Genomic DNA, 22,337 nt, shown 5'->3' with positions numbered 1-22,337 from the left:
TCCAGGTAGGTTCAAGTAGAGCAATATGCAGGAATGGTTTCACTAGCTTGATTTTGTAAGTTACTTTTCTCAAACTCAATAAAGTCAACTTTTTGTACATTAGGACAGAGTAAGCTTGGATTAATAGCATATGTGTGGAATGCTTGTGCTGAAACAGCCTGGAAAAGTAAAAGCTGTGTAAGTGTTGAAGCTCTCGTCAGTTCCTATGCGACTTCAAGTTTTAACATGTTACTTCAACACCAACGTCAAAGCATCAACTTGGTGATCATTTACCTTTTGATATTGATGGATAGATTTGAAAAAGGGACATCATGGGAAACCCTTGTCCATAAAATTTATGAAATCATGTGCAGACTGCCAGGGTGTGTATGATCAGTCTGGAATGAAACCAATGTGACTTCTGTCTATGCATCAACTTCAGTATTGGTAAAACGGTCCTGTATCTGTTTTCTTATTGAGTTTATAACAAAATTCCTGTTTGCTGATGTAATATTGCCATTCTGGCATAAAGTTGATCAGCCTATATTACAGTGAACAGAATGGTGGACATGCAGATGTACAACTGTTAAGAAATCAGACGAATTTTGTCTGTTGAGAGAAATATGTTATGCAGCTGATCATGTGATTGCAGTGTTTAATGTTTCAAACTTTGGATATTTCCTGCATATTTCTATTCATACCAACTATCCATGGATGAAAAGATATGTAGAAACTAGGAATATAAAAGATTTGATGACTGCAGGTTGTGTTAGTAGTCCTTGTGAAAAATTCATCAATTGCTGACTGCCTGGTCATTTTTAGCTCACATTTGGTTTTACCAATGTGAGTTTATCGTATAGGCTGAAGTTGATGGCGTCTGTATGTATGTGTGTATGTATGTACAGTGTGTCCGTCAACATCAAAAACACGCAAACCGCTGCACGTTTCAGCTTGGTATTTGGTTTGTGGATGCATCCTGGGCTATAGATGGGATTTTGTTCAAATGAAGTCTGCATTGCCAAAATTATGCAAATGAGCTTACAAAATGTGAAAATGGTTAAGAATTAATATCTCAAGAACCGCTGTTTTGATTGATTTGAAAATTTGTGTGCAAGTACCTTAGGTTAACCTTATACAGTTTTATGAATATTGTGAAGATATCCTTAATTTTGTATTTTTGCTGAATTTTTTTGTGATTTTTCTCATTTTCAGTAAAAATTCTTCTTCTCTGAAACCGCTGGCCCAATTGCTCTCAAATTTGGGTTGTCTCTTTGCAAGGGTGTTACTCTTCTAATTTGTTGAAATTATGACAAATTGGGAAAATTACTATTTTGTGCAATTTTGTCATTTTTGGTCAAAAAATCTTAGACAGTGTTTCCTTTTTAAAACCCTGGACAGACAGCTTTCATATTTCGTACACAGACGTACAGAGATGACAATAGTTAGATATGTGGAAATTGTCCTGAAATATAAAAAATTGTATTTTTAAGACAATATTGTCATTTTTGGTAAAGAAAACTTGTTCTCAAAATTACTTGTTTGATAGCTTTGTAATTTGGTATAAAGTCCCGAAAGATGTTATTAGGTAAATTTTCTGCTCTCAGTGTTGGGAAACCCCAAAATTTGTATATTTTAGGTACTTTTCTCAGTTTGTGACCTTAAATGACCTATACTAACCCAGGATATGTTGTGAGACAATTTTGAAGGCTGTGAACAGAACATAATTTTGTCATATTTTGATACCAATTTGTAGGAAAATTTGATCCAGAAAACAAAGCTGAGGTGATTTTTTTCATTTTGGACCAATTTTTGCAACTTTTCTATGTAAGACATACAAAAACTGATGAGAAATTTGGATCCAGGATAATTCCAGATGTTGTAATCACCACCCACAGTGGAAGGCATTTCACTATCTGTAACTAACTTAAGTGCTGTTTACATTAGAATGATAACACTCATGGCATTAATTAAAAATCTCCAAGGTTGTAAATGTACTTCCTGTCATTTGGTCTTATGTAATACCAAGGGGTGGAACATTTGATATGCAGGAGGGGGTAGGGTTTAGAAGATCAATGATGTAGCATTACTTTTTTACCAGATCCCTTGTGCATTTTTTGCCCACTCCCACCTTTTCTTTTTATCAAGCCTTCTCTGTTTTTTGTTGTTGACATTTGCTTATGTATTTAGGATCTGCTTCTCCCATTGCTATAGAAGTTGATATGCATGTTCCTAAAGATGACCTCCAGTACCTAAGTTGGAGACCTTATTTGCTTTTGTCATTCTTGTTTTTCCTGGTTTAAATATTTCTCGAATGGACCAATTCAAACCGAATGTGAGCACATGGTGTCCTTGATGGTATTTTTCTTGAATATGTAATGTACAAATGACAAGAGGGAAATTAATCATTCACTACAATAGAAGTCAGAAAACCCTGTCGTGTTTTGACAACAGAATCTTTATTTCAGATTTTTACATCACAACTACATAGATTTGAGGTGATAATTCCTTTGCAAGCATACAGTGACATACCTTAACCCTTATGCCAACAAAGTCGCAGCCTATTGCTGTGCATTGAAAAGGAAAAACCATGCACCTGGAGGGAAATAGTGATGAACAAGTTTCAGCAACATGTTTGTTTGGTGTGCATAAGCCATGCTTGAATCCCAAACAAGCAAGTTTTTAGTATGCAGCTGTAAACCATAGGTAGTGCCAGTATGGATGCATTGCTGAGATATGTGCTCTCATGATGGAGGTTGAAAAGTCAGCTTTATTGAAAAAGAGGCCAGAATATATCTGGTTTTTGCAAATAGTTTGACAGATGCAGATGTTTGCTCATGTGTCATGATCAAATGCCACGTAAGTCTGTTTCGGCAACAGGTATGTGGTAAAATTATTGTACACAAACAGAAACCATGTCAATAGTTCACTATCTTATTCTCTAAATAAGCTTTTATGTGTTTTTGCTAGATTGGCGCATCTATCATGTTTTAATACAAAGCGTCTGTTTTTTTCCCCATACAAAAAATATCACAAAAGACAACGGCAATCTTGTATTCAGATCGTTTCTCCAATGTAAAAGAAACTTTGGGTAGAAAATTAAAACAAAATGGGTACAAATGTACAAAATGGGTACAAAATGATATGGTAGAATTTACACACAAAAAATGTTGCCGATCTTCATGATGAAATTGAATCAAAAACATGATAGATCTTACTTCAATAATCAAATTGCCACAGTATGGAACCCCAAAAAATGGATTATACGTTGAACAAAAATTCAAAATTTTAGTTCTTCCATTGTCATAACATCATTTCCACCATATCTTTGGTTTTTAATTGATAAACATAGGATGTTCAATTGCACTGGTAGCAGCAATTATTCAAACTGTATACAGACTGGTAGTTTGTCTGGTATATTTGTTCAGACCTGAATGGGAAACTTGCATACATTTGACATATCCTTTGAAATCTGCAAGGTTAACCCCCTCCCCCTCCCCCCAATCAATGTACACAGATCTAACATCCCTGAAAATGATGGAAATTGTTTCAACATCTCAAATGTGTACATTAAAGAGGCACTCCCACTTGGTAACATTTTTAAAACACATTTTTTGAATGCCAACGGTCGATATTTGATGTGGCAACTCCACGCGGATCGCGAGATATCGATAAAAACATGTCATTTCCAATGTACACATATCTAGCATCACTGAAAATGATGGAAATTGTTTTAACATCTCAAAATGTGTACATTAAAGAGGCACTCCCACTTGGTAACATTTTTAAAACACATTTTTTTAATGCCAACGGTCGATATTTGACGTGGCGACTCCGCGCGGATCGCGAGATATCGATAAAAACATGTCATTTCCCGAGCATATTTTTCACATCCCGAAGTTTTACGATCGTTTCTGGTTATGACCCGAAATCCCCCGAAAGTGTGTTGTTGTGCTGATTGACGACATTCTAAGGAGTCCAAAAACGTTCGAATGACGCAATTAATTTACCTCCTACTGCGATGACTTTATATACATCATTATCAATGCCTTTACCTCTGGTAATTCTTTTTTAAAACTTCTCCTTAGTTTTTGTCGTTTTCATTATTCTCAATCAGATGTATTAAATTTTTAATAAATACCACATAGATACCAGTTTTTACGTGTAAAATATTAGTTGCCACTGATGACTACATTTTGTCGTCTGCCACACAGTTACGCGTGGTTCGATACATAGCGGCCGCCGCATGTGGTATGCGCGCATACCACGCGGCGGCCACTATGCATATGTATCAATCGCACCTATCTGTGCTAGTCACCTATGCAAATTCTGGCCGAATCATCAAACTTTGTTTTTCGTTTTTTTTTTTTGCCGATCAGTAGGACTCTGCTTTCACCATGGGACATGACCGCTCACCGACGCGATCGGTACTGCTGTGGCGTACAGCAGCGTCAGCGTAGACTCGTACTCCATATCTTAGTTGACAATGGCCCAGTGCCGAACATTTGATGTTCGGAAGCTGAATTCAGGTGGGCCACCGGAATATAAACTTTAACTTTTTTGAGGACATGTTTTGATCCATATCTCGCGATCCACGCGAAGACGCAATGTCAAATATTGACCGTTGGCATTAAAAAAATGTGTTTTAAAAATGTTACCAAGTGGGAGTGCCTCTTTAAGATGCGGTGCTACAATAACAAACTAAATCACTGATTGTAATGGTCGTTTGTCTGCTTTTCCAACAACAGTTAAAAGCAGACATACAGCTGTTTACTCAACTACAACAGCTAAAAGTCACCTTTTGAGCCATGACTTGCGGCAGGTTGATCTAAAATGGGGTCCACACAGTCATTTCAGATGATGGTATCAAGTAGGGGTCTACTACTGTGAGGCTGTATTGTAATTTGAATAATATTTAATATCCAAAAGTAAAGTTGATGTACCACTTTATTAATAGAGATTTTCTCTTAGATTTGTGTCACCGTCCCAGCACTGTGACTGATTCAGCCACATGTTCTGCCTCAAAATGCATCTTATTGGGTGATGTATTATGTGTGCACCTCATGACCAATAAATGAAGTGGTGTATATTTTGCAAACTTTGTCAAGAGTGGGCTCTTCTAATGGACTTCTAATACAGCACCACTCCTGCTACATTTTATGACAGGTACAACATTTCATCCTGCACCCCCCTCCCCCGCTAAAAAAAAATAAATAAAAAATAGAAACTGTGTACATGGATACCACAGACAGAAAGTTAGCTGTAGCGCTATTCAACTTTCACAAGTCGACATAAAACTGGTACAAGGCCACTGATACAAATACATACAAAAAGTATCTTTATAATCTATGTCATCAAGTGTTACAACAAAGTAGACAATTACTGGTGCAGTATACGGGCAAGTTGTAAAAGTTAACTAACTGCTTCTAATACAGTTTTATCAAGATCAACATTGTCTCAAAGTTGCACTGGTCCATCAAATTCTTTGAATGTGTCTCATAGAAGAGCTGCTGATTGGTTGACGAAGAGTTCAATGGGCCAATCAAGACCACTCTACTAGAACCGCTGGAGGTCTTTCTCCATTTGCAATCTTGAACAGGATGGCCAAATAAAATGTATTGACAATTACATATAGGCAGAACAACATCTGTAAGACAGCTATGTGGATTTGAATTTAAACTACTGTTGTTGGACGCCATACTTAAGCGCGAGTGAACGAGATATGTACGACCAATATTCCCTGCGTATAACATCAAACTTCTCGCCTAGTAGATTACACAACTGAAAACAAAAACAAAAAAATGTTCACGCTTCATTCAAATGTTGTATGTTGGTGCTCAAAACTGAAAATAGCCAGGAAAAGCTGTCATAATACAAACAATTTGAATATTTGCTACTAAACAAATGTTTTAAATCGAAAAAGAAATGAGTTTTGATGGGGCATGGTCATGGATATCCTAATGCTATGAAAACAATCATTTATACATGAAAATATAAACTGTGTCCTAACACTGTTTGAGTAACCCTGTTGACTATCTGCAAGTTTGGTTTCATGCTGCATTGCATGTCCATTAATACATATGGTTTATGAGATTTTTCATTCCTTTCCTCAGCTGTGGAACACTGCATGTAGGTTATGTAAGCTTTTCCTGAAACAAGTACAACTCTCATGAACCAGAAGCACATCATGTGGACTTAGAGGGCGCACTGATATACTGTAATCAGACAGGAAGCACATATTCATATCCACCCTAGCATTTCAGTGACAACATGTTGTTCAACCTGGTCAACTCACTTTAAACAGGGATGAGGTGTTCATGTGGTTAATGTACATTTGCTTCTGAGCATTCTCTAAAAGAAGTTAGTTTTCTCAACATCAATAATGAGAGAATATATCTGCAGTAGCTGCAGTATCTCCCTTTTCCATGCAGTCTTACCTCCGTGGCTTTTCCTAAGGTTTCTTCTCTTTCAGGAGTGTTGGCTTCTAACATTTCCTCATACATGTCAATCATGAAACCTAGCAGATAAGGTGACCTGATGTCACTGTCGTAGAGTTTCATGCAAAACTCCATCACACCGGGATAACTGTACATTTCTTTCTCTGAAAGAACCCTGAGAGAAAAACAATACAACAATTGCAGATTACAGAAAATGGTCACATCTGAAAGTGAAGAGATTTTCTTAGCTGTAAAACGTAATTTCTCTGACCTCTTGATCCCTGTATAAATGGCTTATTTGAGCATTTCTCTGTTACTGTTCAGGTATTTCCTATGATAAAGTGAACAAGAATATGTAGACAAGTGGGAAGGAATATAAATGAATGAAAGAATCAAGCAATATAATGGCTCCCCTTGACATCCGCTGTTCCCGTTTGAATGTGGATTTTTTGTACTGCACAATTAAAACACTGGGATGAACTGATAGCAGAACGTGCAACACAGAATTTTAATTGGACTAAATGACTCACAAAGAAAGTGATTAAAACTCTTTCCAAAGAAAAGTCTGTGAGTTGATCAAAAGGTAATTGGCACACAATATACACTGTCAGGTAGAGCAAATGGTTTAAACAAGTTGAAAATTGGGTTTGAACAAGGCACATCAAACTTACCCTCTGAGATAATTCCATGCACTTTCATTATTTGGTGCCTTCTGGATGAAACCTTGGGTGTACCTGTCAGAGAGAGGAACAGACGTAACATTGTCAATTCTGTCAGGACGGTGTAGAAATTCCAGTACTGCAAACTCGGCTGATGGAACAGATCACCACTCAATTGGTGTAGTTGGTTTTTACCTAATATGTGTACAGGCTACTTATATCTTCACTAACACTGCCTATGTTCTGGCATACTCTGCCAGCAGCTGATGCTTCTTGATATTCCACAATACATGTGGTTTCCCGGAGACAAAATAGCAATGTGATCTCCAGCCTTTCAATGTTTTTAATACTGAACTGCTAAAACCCTAAAGTATTTTTTTTGTGATTGAACTTTGACACAACACACCTGATGCAGATGCCAGCAGTTTTCTGAGTTTTGTGAGTTTTGCAGATACTGATCACAGTGTTTGATTCTCCATACTTACTTGATTTCCCTTTCCAAGACATCTTCCGTAAACTTTGATGTATTGTTGATGACAAAATATCTTTGGTTCCATGCAGAGTTATTTCTGAGATCCTTTGCCAGCAACATATTGACGTATTCAAGTTCATCTTGCCACAATTCGAATTCTCTGAGTACCCACTGTCGATGAGACCAGGCGTGGTAGTTTTTAGCATCCTGATCCAGAATGTTCTTGGTGAAAGCCAACTCCTCTGATGCATCTCTCAACCAATCAACAACAACTTTTCGATGATGCCTGCAGGTCAAAGGTTGACAGCATGTAATTTTCAGAACTTCAAAGTACACCACATATTGTAATGTGTTTGTCTATTTACATGTTGATAGAGATTATTGATCCAGTAAGCTTGAGAATCATTTGTAAGAGTTTGAATTTTTGATGGACCGATTATTTCATCCGCTATCATAACTGACACTTTGCTGAATTTAATGAAACAACACATGTACACAGCCTATGTTGGAATATTGATTAGTGCATCAGAAACAGATGGGCATGTTTTAGTGTTGAGAGAATGCAGAGAATATCTGCATAGTCACAAATCGATGACCAAGTGCAAGAGGGGGGTATCCCCTGTGTAAAAGCATAGGAGATATGCCCCTCTTGTACTTGACCATCAAAATGCAAGGTCTAGTTTACCTCTTATAAATACACAGTAGCTGTTGACATCAGACCTTTCATCCCATTCTCCTGTGAATAAGGAACCCCCTCCCCATCATAGTTGATAACAGCAGTATTGTACCATCACTTGGTGGTCAATGGGTTGAAGTACAACCTACAGATGTTCAATATCAGAGCATATAGCCAATAGCTTGACATTTTCTTGCGAAGTTGTTCCTAAGTTGTAACATTGTGAACTTCAAACTAAATAGATTTTGTTTACATAATTTACATTTTTAAAACTTTTGTATTACATTTTTAAAACTTTTGTATGTTTGAAAAAGGCCATAACTTGTCAGATTTACTGGATTACAGAATAAGACTATGAAATCTATTTGATAAATTATCACAGTTGCCATTGAAAAAGACCCTTTTTCACTATCATTTCAAAATTCAACTCACCATACTTGGTAATTTTTTTGGTGATCTTCAATAACTTCACTGATGTACTCAAGTTCCTCTTTCAAGTCTTTGTTCAGTGCCTTCAGAAGCACTCTTCTGTAGTACCTTTATTTGTAAAAAAACAGCTATCAGATACTAGTGCATGGTACCTGGTACATGCTAACTTTGACAAAATTATACAAGGTGTGTACATGAGATCTTAACATAGCATTTAAAGACCATCTCTGATGACTGAGCTTGGTAATATTTCATGGACAGTGGTCCTGAATCACTGATGTATGTTGTGTTAGTAGTTTTCCCTTTCCTAATCAGTCCAGGTCATTTCCAAAATTGGTGACTCATTATGATAATATATTCTGACTTTTAGCCAATCATCGACCAGATTACATCTTTAATAAAGTACAGGTCATGCCAGGTCACAAATTACGCGTGTGTTGACAGAGTGTCCACACAACTATTCGACATGACAAAATACGGTGCGATTAATTGTTACAGTTATGCTCAACGGAAAGTAGACGATGAGATTAAATGATACCTTACTCAATTACTAATTTACATCAGACACTTTATTTCTAAAACTACACTAGTACCTCACAATATTGCTTGCGAGCGGCAAGTTCTCAAAGACAAGAATAACAAATACCAGACCTAAATGATTCCTTAACATAACAGTCGTTTGCCTGCTTCTCTGCCGACATGAGTGCCTTATCTCTTTCCACTGGTTTATTGCCGTAATCTCCGTAATTTATACCACGATACTAATACACAGCGACAAAAAGACAACTGTAAGTTGGCTGAAGCATGAAGTAACATATGTGCCTCTCAAAGAGATATATAAAAGGCAAATAATGAAACATCTTCATCATTCATGAATCAAACGTTTTGTCTGAAAAGCTCTTGCAAAGATATCTTGAGACAGACAATAATTATATGGTTTCTCTGGTTTGGCGAGTAAATCTTGTAGAGGATTATACAAATCTGTAATTGACCCTCATCAATTTTGAGCCATTGAATAACAGATAGACAAAGTTTCATTTGATTGGATATAATAAACACAAAACGTTAAACATCCCAATCAAATGTACTTGGAAGAGTATGCATGAGAATAGTTGCACCACTGTTTGACTGCTAGAAGAGATACACAGAACAGTGGACACATAGACAGTATTTCACATTAATCATCAGTAGCTTAGGTAATTGTAAAGTTGGCGATATGGTACATAGCTAGAGACCCCCATGCGTGATAACATTGCCAAATTAAGTCAGTTTTATCCAAATGTTTTTGTCCACACTTATCTTCACTCTAGCACAAATTACAGAGTGGCAGTTGATTGTAACATTTTCACCACCATGGTTTGGCAAAATACCCATTGTTATCAATCGTAAGTGTGGACCTGTTTTACAAAGAATTAGGGGTAATCTGTTTTAAGGCATTTTAGTGTCAAAGAAAATGAAAATTGGCAAAAGCAGAAGTCATGATTTTAAAGATTGAAAAATCCAATCTACTTGACACTTACTGAGCAGTGTCTCAACAATGTCGGCCGGTCTACCCCGGCGATGACGTTCATTTCAGCAAGAACTACAGTTGTCTTTTTGTCGCTGTGTAATTAGTATCGTGGTGTAAGATTACGGCAATAAACCAGTGGAAAGAGATAAGGCACTCATGTCGGCAGAGAAGCAGGCAAGCGACTGTTATGTTAAGGAATCATTTAGGTCTGGTATTTGTTATTCTTGTCTCTGAGAACTTGCCGCTCGCAAGCAATATTGTGAGGTACTAGTGTAGTTTTAGAAATAAAGTGTCTGATGTAAATTAGTAATTGGTAAGGTATCATTTAATCTCATCGTCTACTTTCCGTTGAGCATAACTGTAATTCACAAACGACATCTGCATTCCCATGAAATGTGTCACGCCGTTTTGGCAAAACCCCTTTTTCACAACTGACAATATTTTTGACATGGATCTACGATAATACATGAAAACGTTATGTGAATGGTGCAGCGGAGGAGTATATAGCAAGATAGAATTCAACACAGTATGGCGTATGTAACCATGAACGCATGTGGAGGTTGCCAGGAAATACAATTTTAACTGATGGCGCATTGGCCGTATATGTATAAGATTGAAGAACTCTTGTATTCCAAGTGATTTTGCACCAAAACCTCTGTCTCTGACACTGGTTGAACCTTATGACATTCTCTCAAAAAAGGGCTTGCGACTTCATCCCACACCGATTCATATCAAAACAAACTCATCCCAAACTCTATAGTAAACAGTCCATCAAAAATCACAATGATTTCATGCAACTTTTACTGAAACCCATCGATGAAACCAAAGGAGACCTACTGCAAAGTCCCATTTCAACATTGTGGCAAAGGAACCAATGCCTTCGCAGTGTGAACAAATATGTTCATGTAGTTTTGTCGAATCTCCGCTTTTCAGAATGGTCAAAATACCTTGACATTGTGAGTGCAATGAAATTTCCAAACAGTTATTTCTTTATCATTGTCAGGAGGAATTCTAAAACTTTTGCATCAGAAGTTTTGTCGGAGGATCCAAACTCTGCGGTGCAAAAATGTTCTAGAGACAAAACTTGGATACTGGTGTATTTGTAAGTGGCACTGTAGACAAAGTTTTCTTGGTTCAAAGCTGTTTGGGATGATGTGGCACTTTGGATGAAATTGTCTGGGACAAAGCCGTAAGGGTGAATAAGACAAAAGAGGCTATGGGAAGAAGTACAAGTGGGATGAACTGGTTTTAGTTTGAAGTGTCCAGGTCCTGGTATAAGTACACGACAATTGACATGTTGTAGGACATTTGTAAACTGATGTTTATAATGTCTATCTTACCATACACTATAGTTTGCAGGGTTGAGTTCTGCCGCATCTGTTGTCAAATGGAATGCTCTCTCACTACGCTCATCACTTCTCAGCACTGCACGGAAATAGTCATAGACATCTCGAACTGGGGGTCAAAAAGTATATAAAATGGTCATGCATTCTCAACTAATAATGTTAATCAGACCATAGACGGTCAAAACTATGATCAGACAAGTCCCTGTACTGCAATGTTTGGATTTTCAACACCCTACAATGTGGTAATGTGATTGTAATATTGCTGAGCTGAGGGAAGTAGACCAACAAGCTGTAAGAATTTACCAAATGTGCATCTCACACACTACCCTTGAACTGACCTGGACTGAACCTTATCAAACAGGAGTCTGAAAATTTAATGATATCTCATACGTTACACTCTTTTTTGCTGTATAACTGTGTAAATATTTCAGAACAGAGATCATACTGTGGCCATGGAGGTAGGAAGAGACCGCAGTGAGTAGAAAGAAGATTTTCATATGTAACAATTGCATTTCATTGTACAATTTTATTTCACATTAATTGCATTATATACTGTTGCAATATTTTTTTTCAATTGTCCTGAGAATAGTGAATCGAGCAATGTCATATTTTTATGAAACAGAAACAACATGAACGCGCCCACCGCTTTGCAAGTAAGGTGAACATTATATACTTGTAAAAGGTGTAACTACCTCCATGGTGTAACATACTACAGTCTACATGCATGATACACTGTAGTGGCTTGTTGCAATTTTCTGTGTAACTTTCCTCGGCCACTTTGGGTGGTCGGAAAAGCACCTTTCCCTACCCAAAATCGCCGGGGAACTGGATAAAGTGTAGCCCTGCGAGTATGGCCTGTCCGGCTTTGGCTACGCCGCCTCCCATGGCAGCCTGGCCAAAGCCGGACACTCTCATCATCCTCGTAGAGCTCTTTTGCTACCTCCATGATAAACTGCAGCAATGCAGAGTACTAGTAGTAGCAGTAGTGGTGGTGGTGGCAGACTTACATCTCTCAGAGTATGCAATTTTTACCACTGGGGTCGGTCCGTCATCTTGTGGTATGGGTTGAATATCTTTCCATTCTTCGCGTTCACTATATTTAAGGGATGAGTCGGCCAGAAAGTAGTCAGCTTCCCCTTCGCTCGTCTTCGAGGGTTCCGTCTCCATCGTCTCACTCTCAGCCATGTTGAGGCCAGGTCACAAGGTCATTCAATTATGATCCTCTAAGTTCTCTCAAATGTTCACGCGATACAAACGATAATATTTAACATCATCGAAGAGAACGGAAAATATTTAACGTTTAATACAATGAAAACAGCTATTCGATGCAAACAGTCATTCGCACTGGTGGCTGTGTTGGGCCAAACTTCAAAATTTCAAAGTTTATATCTACTAGTATTTTCCCACTAACTTGGAAGGTCATAAGCCTCATATTGAGGGCGCTGCTGTTCACATGGCCACAACATGCAACATCTCAACATCGAATAATACACTCCTGCAACAGGAACGTGGAAGCGTGGAACCGTGCTTTAAAAATACAAAATGCCCCTCGAGTTCGAAATAGCGCCCGGTCGAATGATCGGAGGCAACCACTCCTGTTTCTTTATCGCTGAAATCGGTCAAAATCACCAGGGAGATATTGAAATCGCGAAGAAGATGATCAAAGTAGCGAAGGTGAGATAAGCCAAACTAACACTGTCTGCTGTGTCTCAGTGCATACAGGGTAGCGGCATGTAGCACATTTAGTATGGTTCCACGTGTCACTTTTCTGTAGTATGAGTACATAAAGTCTCGACATCAAAAGTACTGTCAATTTATTTGAAAGGTGTGATGGAACTGAATCTGTGTCGTTGCCGAAACCTTTCCTTGCTAGCAATCATAATCACTAATGTCACAATTAGGGAGCCATCATTATTTACGGCCTGGGGGTCGGACGAATGTGAGGGGGGGGGCGTCACTCTATAAATTGAAACTTTCGAGGTGTCGGTTGCTCAAAATGTGGAGAGGAAGAGGGGGGTTACTCAATTTTCTGTGGGAAATAGATTGAAACACCTCTCGGATTGTATCATTGCATAAATCAATTTCTCAAATTTTTGATGCTCGAGCTGTTATATCTGTATTTTGTTGTCACTTTGAATTCCATTTTGTTGGTTTCACCTTTTTTCCAACTGTCATGAGATAACTGATGATAATCTAGCAGGGTCCATCAGGATTTGAAAGGTTTTTACTTTTGCTGTATTTTTGTAAATTTTACAAATAAATGTATTTGTATTTAACTTTTCTAAGTGGGGGGGGGGGGGGTCAGTCAAATTTTTTGAGTTAGAGAGGGGGATTACTCAATTCATCATGTTGGCCCGGGGGGGGGGGGGGGGGATGTTACTCGAAAGTTTCCGATGAAATTCCTCCGCCCTCCAGGCCGTAAATAATGACGGCTTCTTTAGTACGGTGTAAGACCATCCACTGAAGACGTGAAATACAAGCTGTTCTTGCTCACATCTCTAGAGTTTTGCAAAACATTTCAGTGTAGTCTAACACCTCTCGTTAGCTGTTACATGTTTGTCTGTTACTTTGATTTGTGTCAGTGGCATGGGTTTGAATCAAAGGATGATATAAGTAATTTGCATAAATAATGAAGATAGGGCTGTCCTCAAAAGTAAAGAAAAAGCAAAAGCATCAGGTACAGATATAAATAAAGATGCCTTTTTTTAATATCAGTTTTCTAGCTCTCGTGTATCACTCTTTGTATTATTACTTTCCAATTTCATCACGTAAGGATTGTGGAGCTGACTGTGCCAAATTTCAGAAAAGTGAACTACAATTCAAGTTTAACAAAGCGGCATTGGCAAGGCCGTATACTTCACCACATTCCTGGGGTCCAACTTATGGCGAACACAAGGAACACCTTGAGTTTAGTCATGAACAGTATCGGGAACTCAAGGCATATGCAGAATCTGTCGGAATCTTGATGGGAGCATCAGGAATGGATGAGGTGAGCTTGCATGTAATTTTTCTTTCAGTGAAGACTTTTGATCCAACAGTTCAAAGTTCAGGAGCCCATATGACAAGGTTAGGTATCCATGACTGCTCTGTAAGGGAGAGGAAATGAAAAGTAAAAGTGACGATAAATTGTAAAAGGTATGGTGCCAGGGGTCATCACCATCATCATAAAAAATGAGGTACACACATATGTGTGGGATCTGAAATTAACAATCCTCTAATAATCTCCACAGTCTGTCAATTGCATGATAATGCCTAAATTCATAACAGATGGGAATGACAAATTTGACCAAAAGGACTACTTTATTCTTCCTAATGAAAAATCAGTACTGTCCTACTAGTGCTGTGTTACCGAATATTTTATGGCCAGGCTCCAACCTATATCCGGTACTTTTTGGGTAATTTTTTACAAGAAAATGTCTAATAATATCTTAATTTATTGCTCAGTTTACCCAATTTTCAGTAAAGATGGCCTATTTTTGTTCATGAAATACTCTATACATACTAAAGTGTAATGTAATGTGAAGCTGTTGTCAGAAAACTAATATATAAACTATAAATATGCAAATACACTGAGTAGTACCACAATGCAGTGATTGCGTGAAAATTTATGGGAACCTCAAAAAATTTTTATGACACATATATCATAGCCAATTGAATTTTTTTTCCATATCAGATTTTTTCCAAAAATATTGTATCTGAAAAATTCTGGGGTCAATCCTCCTCTTAGGAGTACTTCTGTATGTATCAGGGCTGAACATTTTCATTGTTATTGTAGACAACTTAATTAGCCTCCAAGAAATATTGACGTGTAACACAGCTCATGATGGGTAACAGCAATGATGTCTTTTGGTACAAAATACATTTTACAAAGAACCTATGACATTGTACCGGTTTACAACATCCCCAGCCAGAAAGTGGTTAGGCAACAGCAGAATTTGCAAATTCTACAGTTCTGTATGGTTAAATCACATTATGATCACATTTGGTTTACCAATTTTAGTTTTAAAGTCTACATGAAAGGTCGAGTTCAAATGAATGATTATGGGAGACATTTTCATGAACAGATAAAATAGTCAAGTGTCAGTGATTAAAATGATGATACTGTTGTCAAAGCTTAAAAGTTCAGCAGATTTTAGGTCATCGCCTTAAGTACTCCGGCAGTTTGTAATCCAGGGGTTAATATGGACCTAGCCCTCGTAAATTGTCTGATCTGACATGGATATCCCATTTTGTGGCAGACTTAGTTTGTACACGTGTACTTCCACGCAGACAGTTTACTTGAGTTGACAGTATTAAGTTACTATATGAGTCACAGCCAGCATATACCCATAAAGTTTATTGAACCATTTTTCTCCATAAAGTACTGATTTTCCTCAGTAGCAAAGTCAACTTCAAGGTCTTTACCCGTAAAATGACTCTGACTGAAATTAAATCTTCCATCTTTACATGATTCTTTTTTTAATGAACTTGAAATGGAAAGTATGATTAGTAAAGAAAAGAAAATGATAAATTGTGCTTGATATATGCATTTCTGTGCCAGTGTGATCAGCAATGTGCTTGTAAGTTTGTACTTTCCTCGGAAGTGAGGTTCTCTTAGCATCAGGTATTAACCCTTTGAGTGCCAAAGTCAACTTTGTTGCCTTTTATAATGTGATATAGCCAGCAACTTTTTTCAGATCTGGACAAGTTTTTTCAGATTTTCCCAAAAATCTTAGTAAAAAAATGCAGCCATTGAAATGTTATATCCTTGTGGTCCAAAATTATCAAAAAATTACAGAAAAATTCAGAAAGATTGGTAAAATGTTAGGGCCGACTCGCAGCGATTTCGAAGCTGTTATCCAATTGGTTGGCAGGATCTTACCGTTACAATTAAATAATACAAATAAACTCCCTAAGTTGCTGTGAATAGTGACAATCGACCAATCAGATATAACCTTGCAAACACGCTGCGAGTCAGCCGAAATGTTACACTGAAATTTTGGTGGGAAAATTACAGCAGTCAAAGGGTTAAAATTTCATCATTATTCCTTCTTGCCAAACAATATTTTTCCATTTGCAGAGCCACAAGTAGCAAGCAGGCAATTTGCCCGGGGAGAGTTTACCAGATAATACATGTACATGTAATTATGATTGTCCGACAGAAAAAGAGCACATCAAAGCATTGCAAAGCAAGGAAAAATTTATGTTGCCATCATGCAGAAATATATTAATATTTTTCCCTCTATTTGCAAATTATATGTGTCAAAAACCATGAGTGCAGTAGGGTAGACAATGAGGAACTGACAAACCATTTCTATGAATGTTTTATTTCAACAGAAAGCTGTAGATTTTCTGGATGAACTGGGTCTTCCATTTTTCAAGGTCGGCTCAGGCGATACAAACAATTTACCGTACTTGAAGCATACCGCCAAGAAAGGACGTCCAATGATCATATCGTCTGGCATGCAAACCATGGAAACAATGAGAGAGGTTTACAAGACAGTAAAACCAATCAATGACAAGTTTTGCTTTCTTCAGTGTACAAGTGCTTATCCTCTAGAACCAGAAGATGTTCACCTCAACATCATGAAGGTAACTATCAAGTTCATGAGCGCAGATACAGGAAAAAGTCTGAACTTAAGATTTTCGTGTATGGTATGTGAAAATACTGTATGGTTAAAACTTTCAAAAGTGAATGTCAAAAGGGGCTCACAGAAGAATTAAGTTTGAACAGGGGAGTCATGAGTGAAGATCACTTTCATGTGGGGTCTCATTGGCAAAGTAACGACAAGTATGTGTGATGGGTTTCTCATAAAGGCAAAGGTCATTTGTTGACCTTGAACACTTCTATAGTGACCCGAAGGCTTCCAAAATTGTCACCACTAGGTTTCTGATCTTGTTCCTACATCAGGGCTATGCCTCTACAATACTATACTGTTTTTCTCCATCTACCATTGAATGAAATCTACAAAATGTTATATCTAGAGCTACTAATTGCATTTAGTCAATTGAGTCATGCACGAAAGAGCATGGCTACATTAAGTACATACCTACGTTATTTAACTGTTGAATACTTTATCCATAGGAATATGAGAAGGAATTTCCAGATATTCCTGTTGGATATTCCGGTCATGAAAGTGGAATGACAATCACTCTAGCAGCAGTAGCCATGGGTGCTAAAATAGTGGAAAGACATATCACACTGGACAAAACATGGAAAGGAAATGATCACAAGGCATCACTCGGTGTGTAATAGATTTAATTTTTCACCTTCAGATTTACATCCAGTTTTAGTTTCCAAGGTCTCAAGTCTTCAGAACAAGTTCAGTCAGGAACTGTATCTGAAAGACAGATGACTAATGTAATAAGAGTTTAGTCATTTAAACTGAACCTGCTAATCTTTTCACCTTGGTTCAAACAACTGAAATTAAATTTGAAGAGAAAATTGTAACTTGGTCCGCCAAAAGGTCTTCTTAGTCAGTATTGTACTTCAGACTGACTTTGCAATGACTCTGATAAAATGGGTATGTCTCAATGTGCTGTGATTTTCTTATGCTTGTGAATGTATGTGAAGTACAACTTATGAGAAATCTCTTGATTTTCTGTTCAAATTAGTTATAATAAATACTACAATCTACACTTCATCTCAGATTTATTGTAACTTTTCAATTCATAAAAGGAACAAAACTATAAGTAAGTCTGACAAAAAATTGGTTCTGATATCAGTCTTTCCAAATATACATCTCTAGTCAAAGAGGATATGTGTTTTGTGCATCAGGAGGCCTGAAAACATTTTAATGAAACGCCTGTAAAACTTTTATCATTTCCTTCAATTCTCCTGATCAACCAAGATACCTCCAAAAGTCCACCATGATTGTGTCCTTTATGATTACCTGCAGACAACATCAACTATTCATTACCCATGATCACTGTTGTTCAGTGAATGCAGCACACACTTCTAATAAGATCTCTGATCTCAAGAAACATCGCAGTGTTCCGTATTCTGTTTATGTAAATGTCACAGAGGCTCAAGAAATTCTTTTCAAGCACACTAAGGAAACACTACAGCAAACATTTGCTGATATGCATACAATAGCTGGAAGAATAGATAATCACCCATAGCTCACTCAGTGGATGAAAATCCTGCCGATAGGGATTAAAAATTTCTTCATCCGCAGGTAATAGTGATTTATATTATTGGTCAGCTGACTGCATCAACTGAACAGGCTGTCAGCCACGTTGCTAATAGCAGATCATCACCATGGTTACTGCATTACCATCCAGTATTGAACAATAGCTCTTGGGTTATTATGTTAAATTTGTAATTTCAATCTAGTTTATGTTTTATTTATTACATATGATTTATTACTTGCACTTTAGTATTTACCTTGATAAAAATTTGTAGTCAGCATGTAAAATTTTACATTCAGCAAGTAAAAATAAGGATAGACAGACAGCTTGGAACTACACAAGTTTTTAATTTGCATAATGGGTCCACTGTACCTGAGACAGACAATGTGATCAATAATGTTGTGTATTTGATGTCCAGAAATGTGAACTCTTTTTTAGTCCCGGCATTTTGTATTTGTGATATTTAGAACCAGATGAACTGAAAGAACTTATAACACAGATCCGTGTTGTAGAGAGAGCCATGGGAAGCAGAGTGAAAGAAATGAGACCATGTGAGCTACCAACATTTAACAAGGTAAGATAAACTGGTGGAATAAAATTTATGTTTCACTGCATGTAAATCTTGGACTTTTGGAGACAATCACTAGAGATGCTTCTGAATTTTTGTGTAGATACAGAACATAAAGAAAATGTGAAAAAAAAACTGTTGATCCAAAATTTTGTTCATGTATAGGAAATGCAATTTGTGAATATGCATACTTTGTCAACCAGTTTATGATTGGCGTAAAGTGACATTTCATGTGAGATTAAAATTTATTATCACTTCCCTGTTTGGTAAAAGCTCTGATTTGCTAAAGCAGAATGCAACACTTTAAGAGTTGAGAATAAAGTGAAAATATTTATGTACATGTGTTAGTATTTTTCATCTGTAGCATTGTGATAGAGGACTTAAAAACCGATAATTATATTGTTTTTACATGAGCTTTCAAACATATTTCAAAGTGCATAAGGTATCTCTGGCAACAATGGCAGAAAATGAGAGCTGTTGTCTCTACAACAAATATGCCCACTTGCCAGATGTGTCTGTGCACATAATGTATTGCTTTATGACACAATGGCTGGTTATTAGTCCCAGGAGTGGGGACTTATAGATTGGGTTCCATCCATCTGGCCATCTGTCCACACACATATCTCAGACATACTGGGGTCACAATTTATTTCAAACTTGGAAGTCCAAGGGAAGTATAGGTTTGGTCACATGCGTTAGTCTGTCCATGTGTGCATCTGTCCGTACACACAGATCTGTGTCTGTCATGTCCAGGTCAATTTCTTTTAAACTTGGTACAAGGATAATACACAATGGCATACATATGCACATCACTTTGTTTTTTGATACAATCCAATATGGCCGCCAGAGGGCCATTTCGTTTCCATTTCCTCATGTTTAAAGCCATTATTCAGTCATTCCTTGACTGGTTTCTTTTAAACTTGATACAAAGACAATACATCATGACTTACATATACACAGTGAATTATTTTGCAGTACGGTCCAATATGGCCACCAGGTGGCCAAAAGCCAATACACAGGAATATCCTGATTGTTTTCTTTCAAATTTGCCACAAGGACAACACACCATGACATACATGTACACGTCCAATATTTTCAGCAACATGATCTTATATATGGTCGCAAGACAGACATTTTGTTCTGATTTTTCAATCTCCAAATTCATAACTCACACATTTCTCAACCACTGTCATTCAAACCTGGCACAAGGACAACACACATTACTCTTTGCAGTACAATCTAATATGGCTGCCAAGCGGCCTTTTGTTCTGACATTTTCTTACCCACTCTCACAACAAATAGCCACATCTATTACTTTACTATTACACAAATTTAGCAAAACTTTTTCCATTCACGCTTTGTACATCAACAGTGCACACACACACATCAATACAAGGTTAAAACTTCCTCAGCCAGATATACTGTGAACAATTTCACTTCAATATGATTTCTGTCAATGGTTTTGAAATTTATGAACCAAGGAGGGACTTTGTCATTTACAATGACTTGTATTATTGTTATTATAATTGATATAAATTTATCATATTGAATCTTCTGTGCATGATTTTCAAATCTTCACCTCGAACACTTATACTTAACACTTGCAGCTGCCATGATTGCTGTTAAATTTTAAATTATTAAGAAGAATAGTTTCATCTAAATGGTCTAAGTGTTCTGCTGGAGTAATATTTACCTTGCCATTAATTAGTCCAAGAGATAAGTGTCTAAGTATTCAAACCTATTGATATAAGATTATGGGCATGTCAGTTTAAGTCTGTGGAGTATAAGAGCAGAAATAATCAGTAACAGATTGTGTCTAATAAAAGTGTTATTCTGTTCGATATTGTGCATATTGTTGCTAAAACGTCCTGTAATAACTTGTTCAAATATCATATTCTGTCTTCCAGCTTGGTAAAAGTGTTGTCGCCGCCTGTGACATTTCAGCAGGAACGCCTCTGACCCTTGACATGCTCACGGTCAAAGTAGCAGAACCCAAGGGATACCCTCCAGAGAACATCTTTGACTTAGTCGGCAAGAAACTCAAGAAAAGCGTAGAAAATGATGAATCTGTCACCAAAGACAATATAGAGGCATGATCAGTTGGATCAAAAATAATCATCATTTAAGAACTGCCCTAAATGCAACTATCTATGAACAGGGCAACTTCAATATTTTATGTACTAATTAGTTCTTTTGTCATCAGTTTTACTTTGATCATTTGACATGTTTGTTTCAATATCATGGCTCATTTTTTCTTTTTTCTAGAGAGCTTCCTACCTTTTGTCTTTATTTATTCAAACAATCATCCACATATTGTTTGCAGAATAAATCTAAAGACTCTATGATAAGAGTTTTTTCTGTTTTCTTGGTTTTTGACAAAGTCACGTTTATATATACTGAAGCACACTGCATTGAGAGTAACCAGAGCTCTGCTCTCACTGGTGTATACATGATGTATGTGCAATTCGAAGGCATGTTTTTACTGCATGTCAGTATTTCAATGACCACAAGGGGTGAGCGACCCAGCGCTTGGTAAAGAACTTGAAACAATGAAGATGGTAATCCAAGTGAAATAGACATACTTTAATAAACCAATATGCCAGTCTTATTATTATTTTGTAGTAATTAACATAAAAAATATGACATACGTCACCTTTGCACTGTCACTGACTATGTCGTACCCTGATAATCAAGTATCTCTGTCTTTGATATTCCTTGTATCAAGGTAACACATCATTAAAAAAATAATTGTTGCAAACCTAACTTCACCCCATGTTCATAAACTGCATGTCTCACAGATGAATATCAGTGCCTGCAACTTTTCAGAGTGAACCAGCCAATATCAATGTGTACATCGTGTATTCTACCATGGAAGTGGTGAAACTTTGAGTACCATTTCAATAGGACGATAAGGCAAGACTCTCTGATTTAGATGGATGATGATCCCAGAGACAAAATGTCAGATGTATTTGCTTACTTACCAGTCTGCAAATGTAATATTACCACATGTATCAAACCTCATCCAAACTCCCTTGTGATCCATTGATTTATGGTTACATGGTATGCATTATTTTGGCACTGATACATGCAAAGGGCCAGCTACCAGTTAAAATTTTCCGAAACTGTCTTACTAGTGAAGAATTAAGAACATCTG

The 22,337-nt window shown here is 37.1% G+C and overlaps 2 protein-coding genes across 2 annotated transcripts; one reads left to right on the top strand and one right to left on the bottom strand.

The window, feature by feature from the left end:
* Positions 1 to 2,416: 2,416 nt before the first annotated feature.
* LOC139119947 (protein farnesyltransferase/geranylgeranyltransferase type-1 subunit alpha-like) lies at positions 2,417 to 12,718 on the bottom strand. The gene is made up of 8 exons (XM_070683916.1): positions 12,513 to 12,718; positions 11,500 to 11,614; positions 8,653 to 8,757; positions 7,558 to 7,830; positions 7,085 to 7,147; positions 6,414 to 6,588; positions 4,661 to 5,757; positions 2,417 to 3,557 (listed from the first exon to the last, which is right to left on the bottom strand). Exons 1-7 carry the CDS (start codon positions 12,688 to 12,690, stop codon positions 5,656 to 5,658), a joined length of 1,011 nt encoding a protein of 336 aa, XP_070540017.1. The 5' UTR covers positions 12,691 to 12,718; the 3' UTR covers positions 2,417 to 3,557; positions 4,661 to 5,655.
* A 228-nt stretch (positions 12,719 to 12,946) lies between these two features.
* LOC139119946 (sialic acid synthase-like) lies at positions 12,947 to 21,531 on the top strand. The gene is made up of 6 exons (XM_070683915.1): positions 12,947 to 13,179; positions 14,279 to 14,494; positions 16,822 to 17,076; positions 17,570 to 17,729; positions 19,083 to 19,189; positions 21,091 to 21,531. The coding sequence occupies exons 1-6, from the start codon at positions 13,048 to 13,050 to the stop codon at positions 21,277 to 21,279; spliced, it is 1,059 nt and encodes a 352-aa protein (XP_070540016.1). The 5' UTR covers positions 12,947 to 13,047; the 3' UTR covers positions 21,280 to 21,531.
* The last annotated feature ends 806 nt before the right edge of the window (positions 21,532 to 22,337 follow it).

The sequence above is a fragment of the Ptychodera flava genome, chromosome 20 (assembly GCF_041260155.1).
Source record: "Ptychodera flava strain L36383 chromosome 20, AS_Pfla_20210202, whole genome shotgun sequence".
Taxonomy (NCBI): Eukaryota; Metazoa; Hemichordata; class Enteropneusta; family Ptychoderidae; genus Ptychodera; species Ptychodera flava.
The sequence above is the reverse complement of the archived record's forward strand: the minus strand, read 5'-3'. Positions and strand labels throughout refer to the sequence as shown.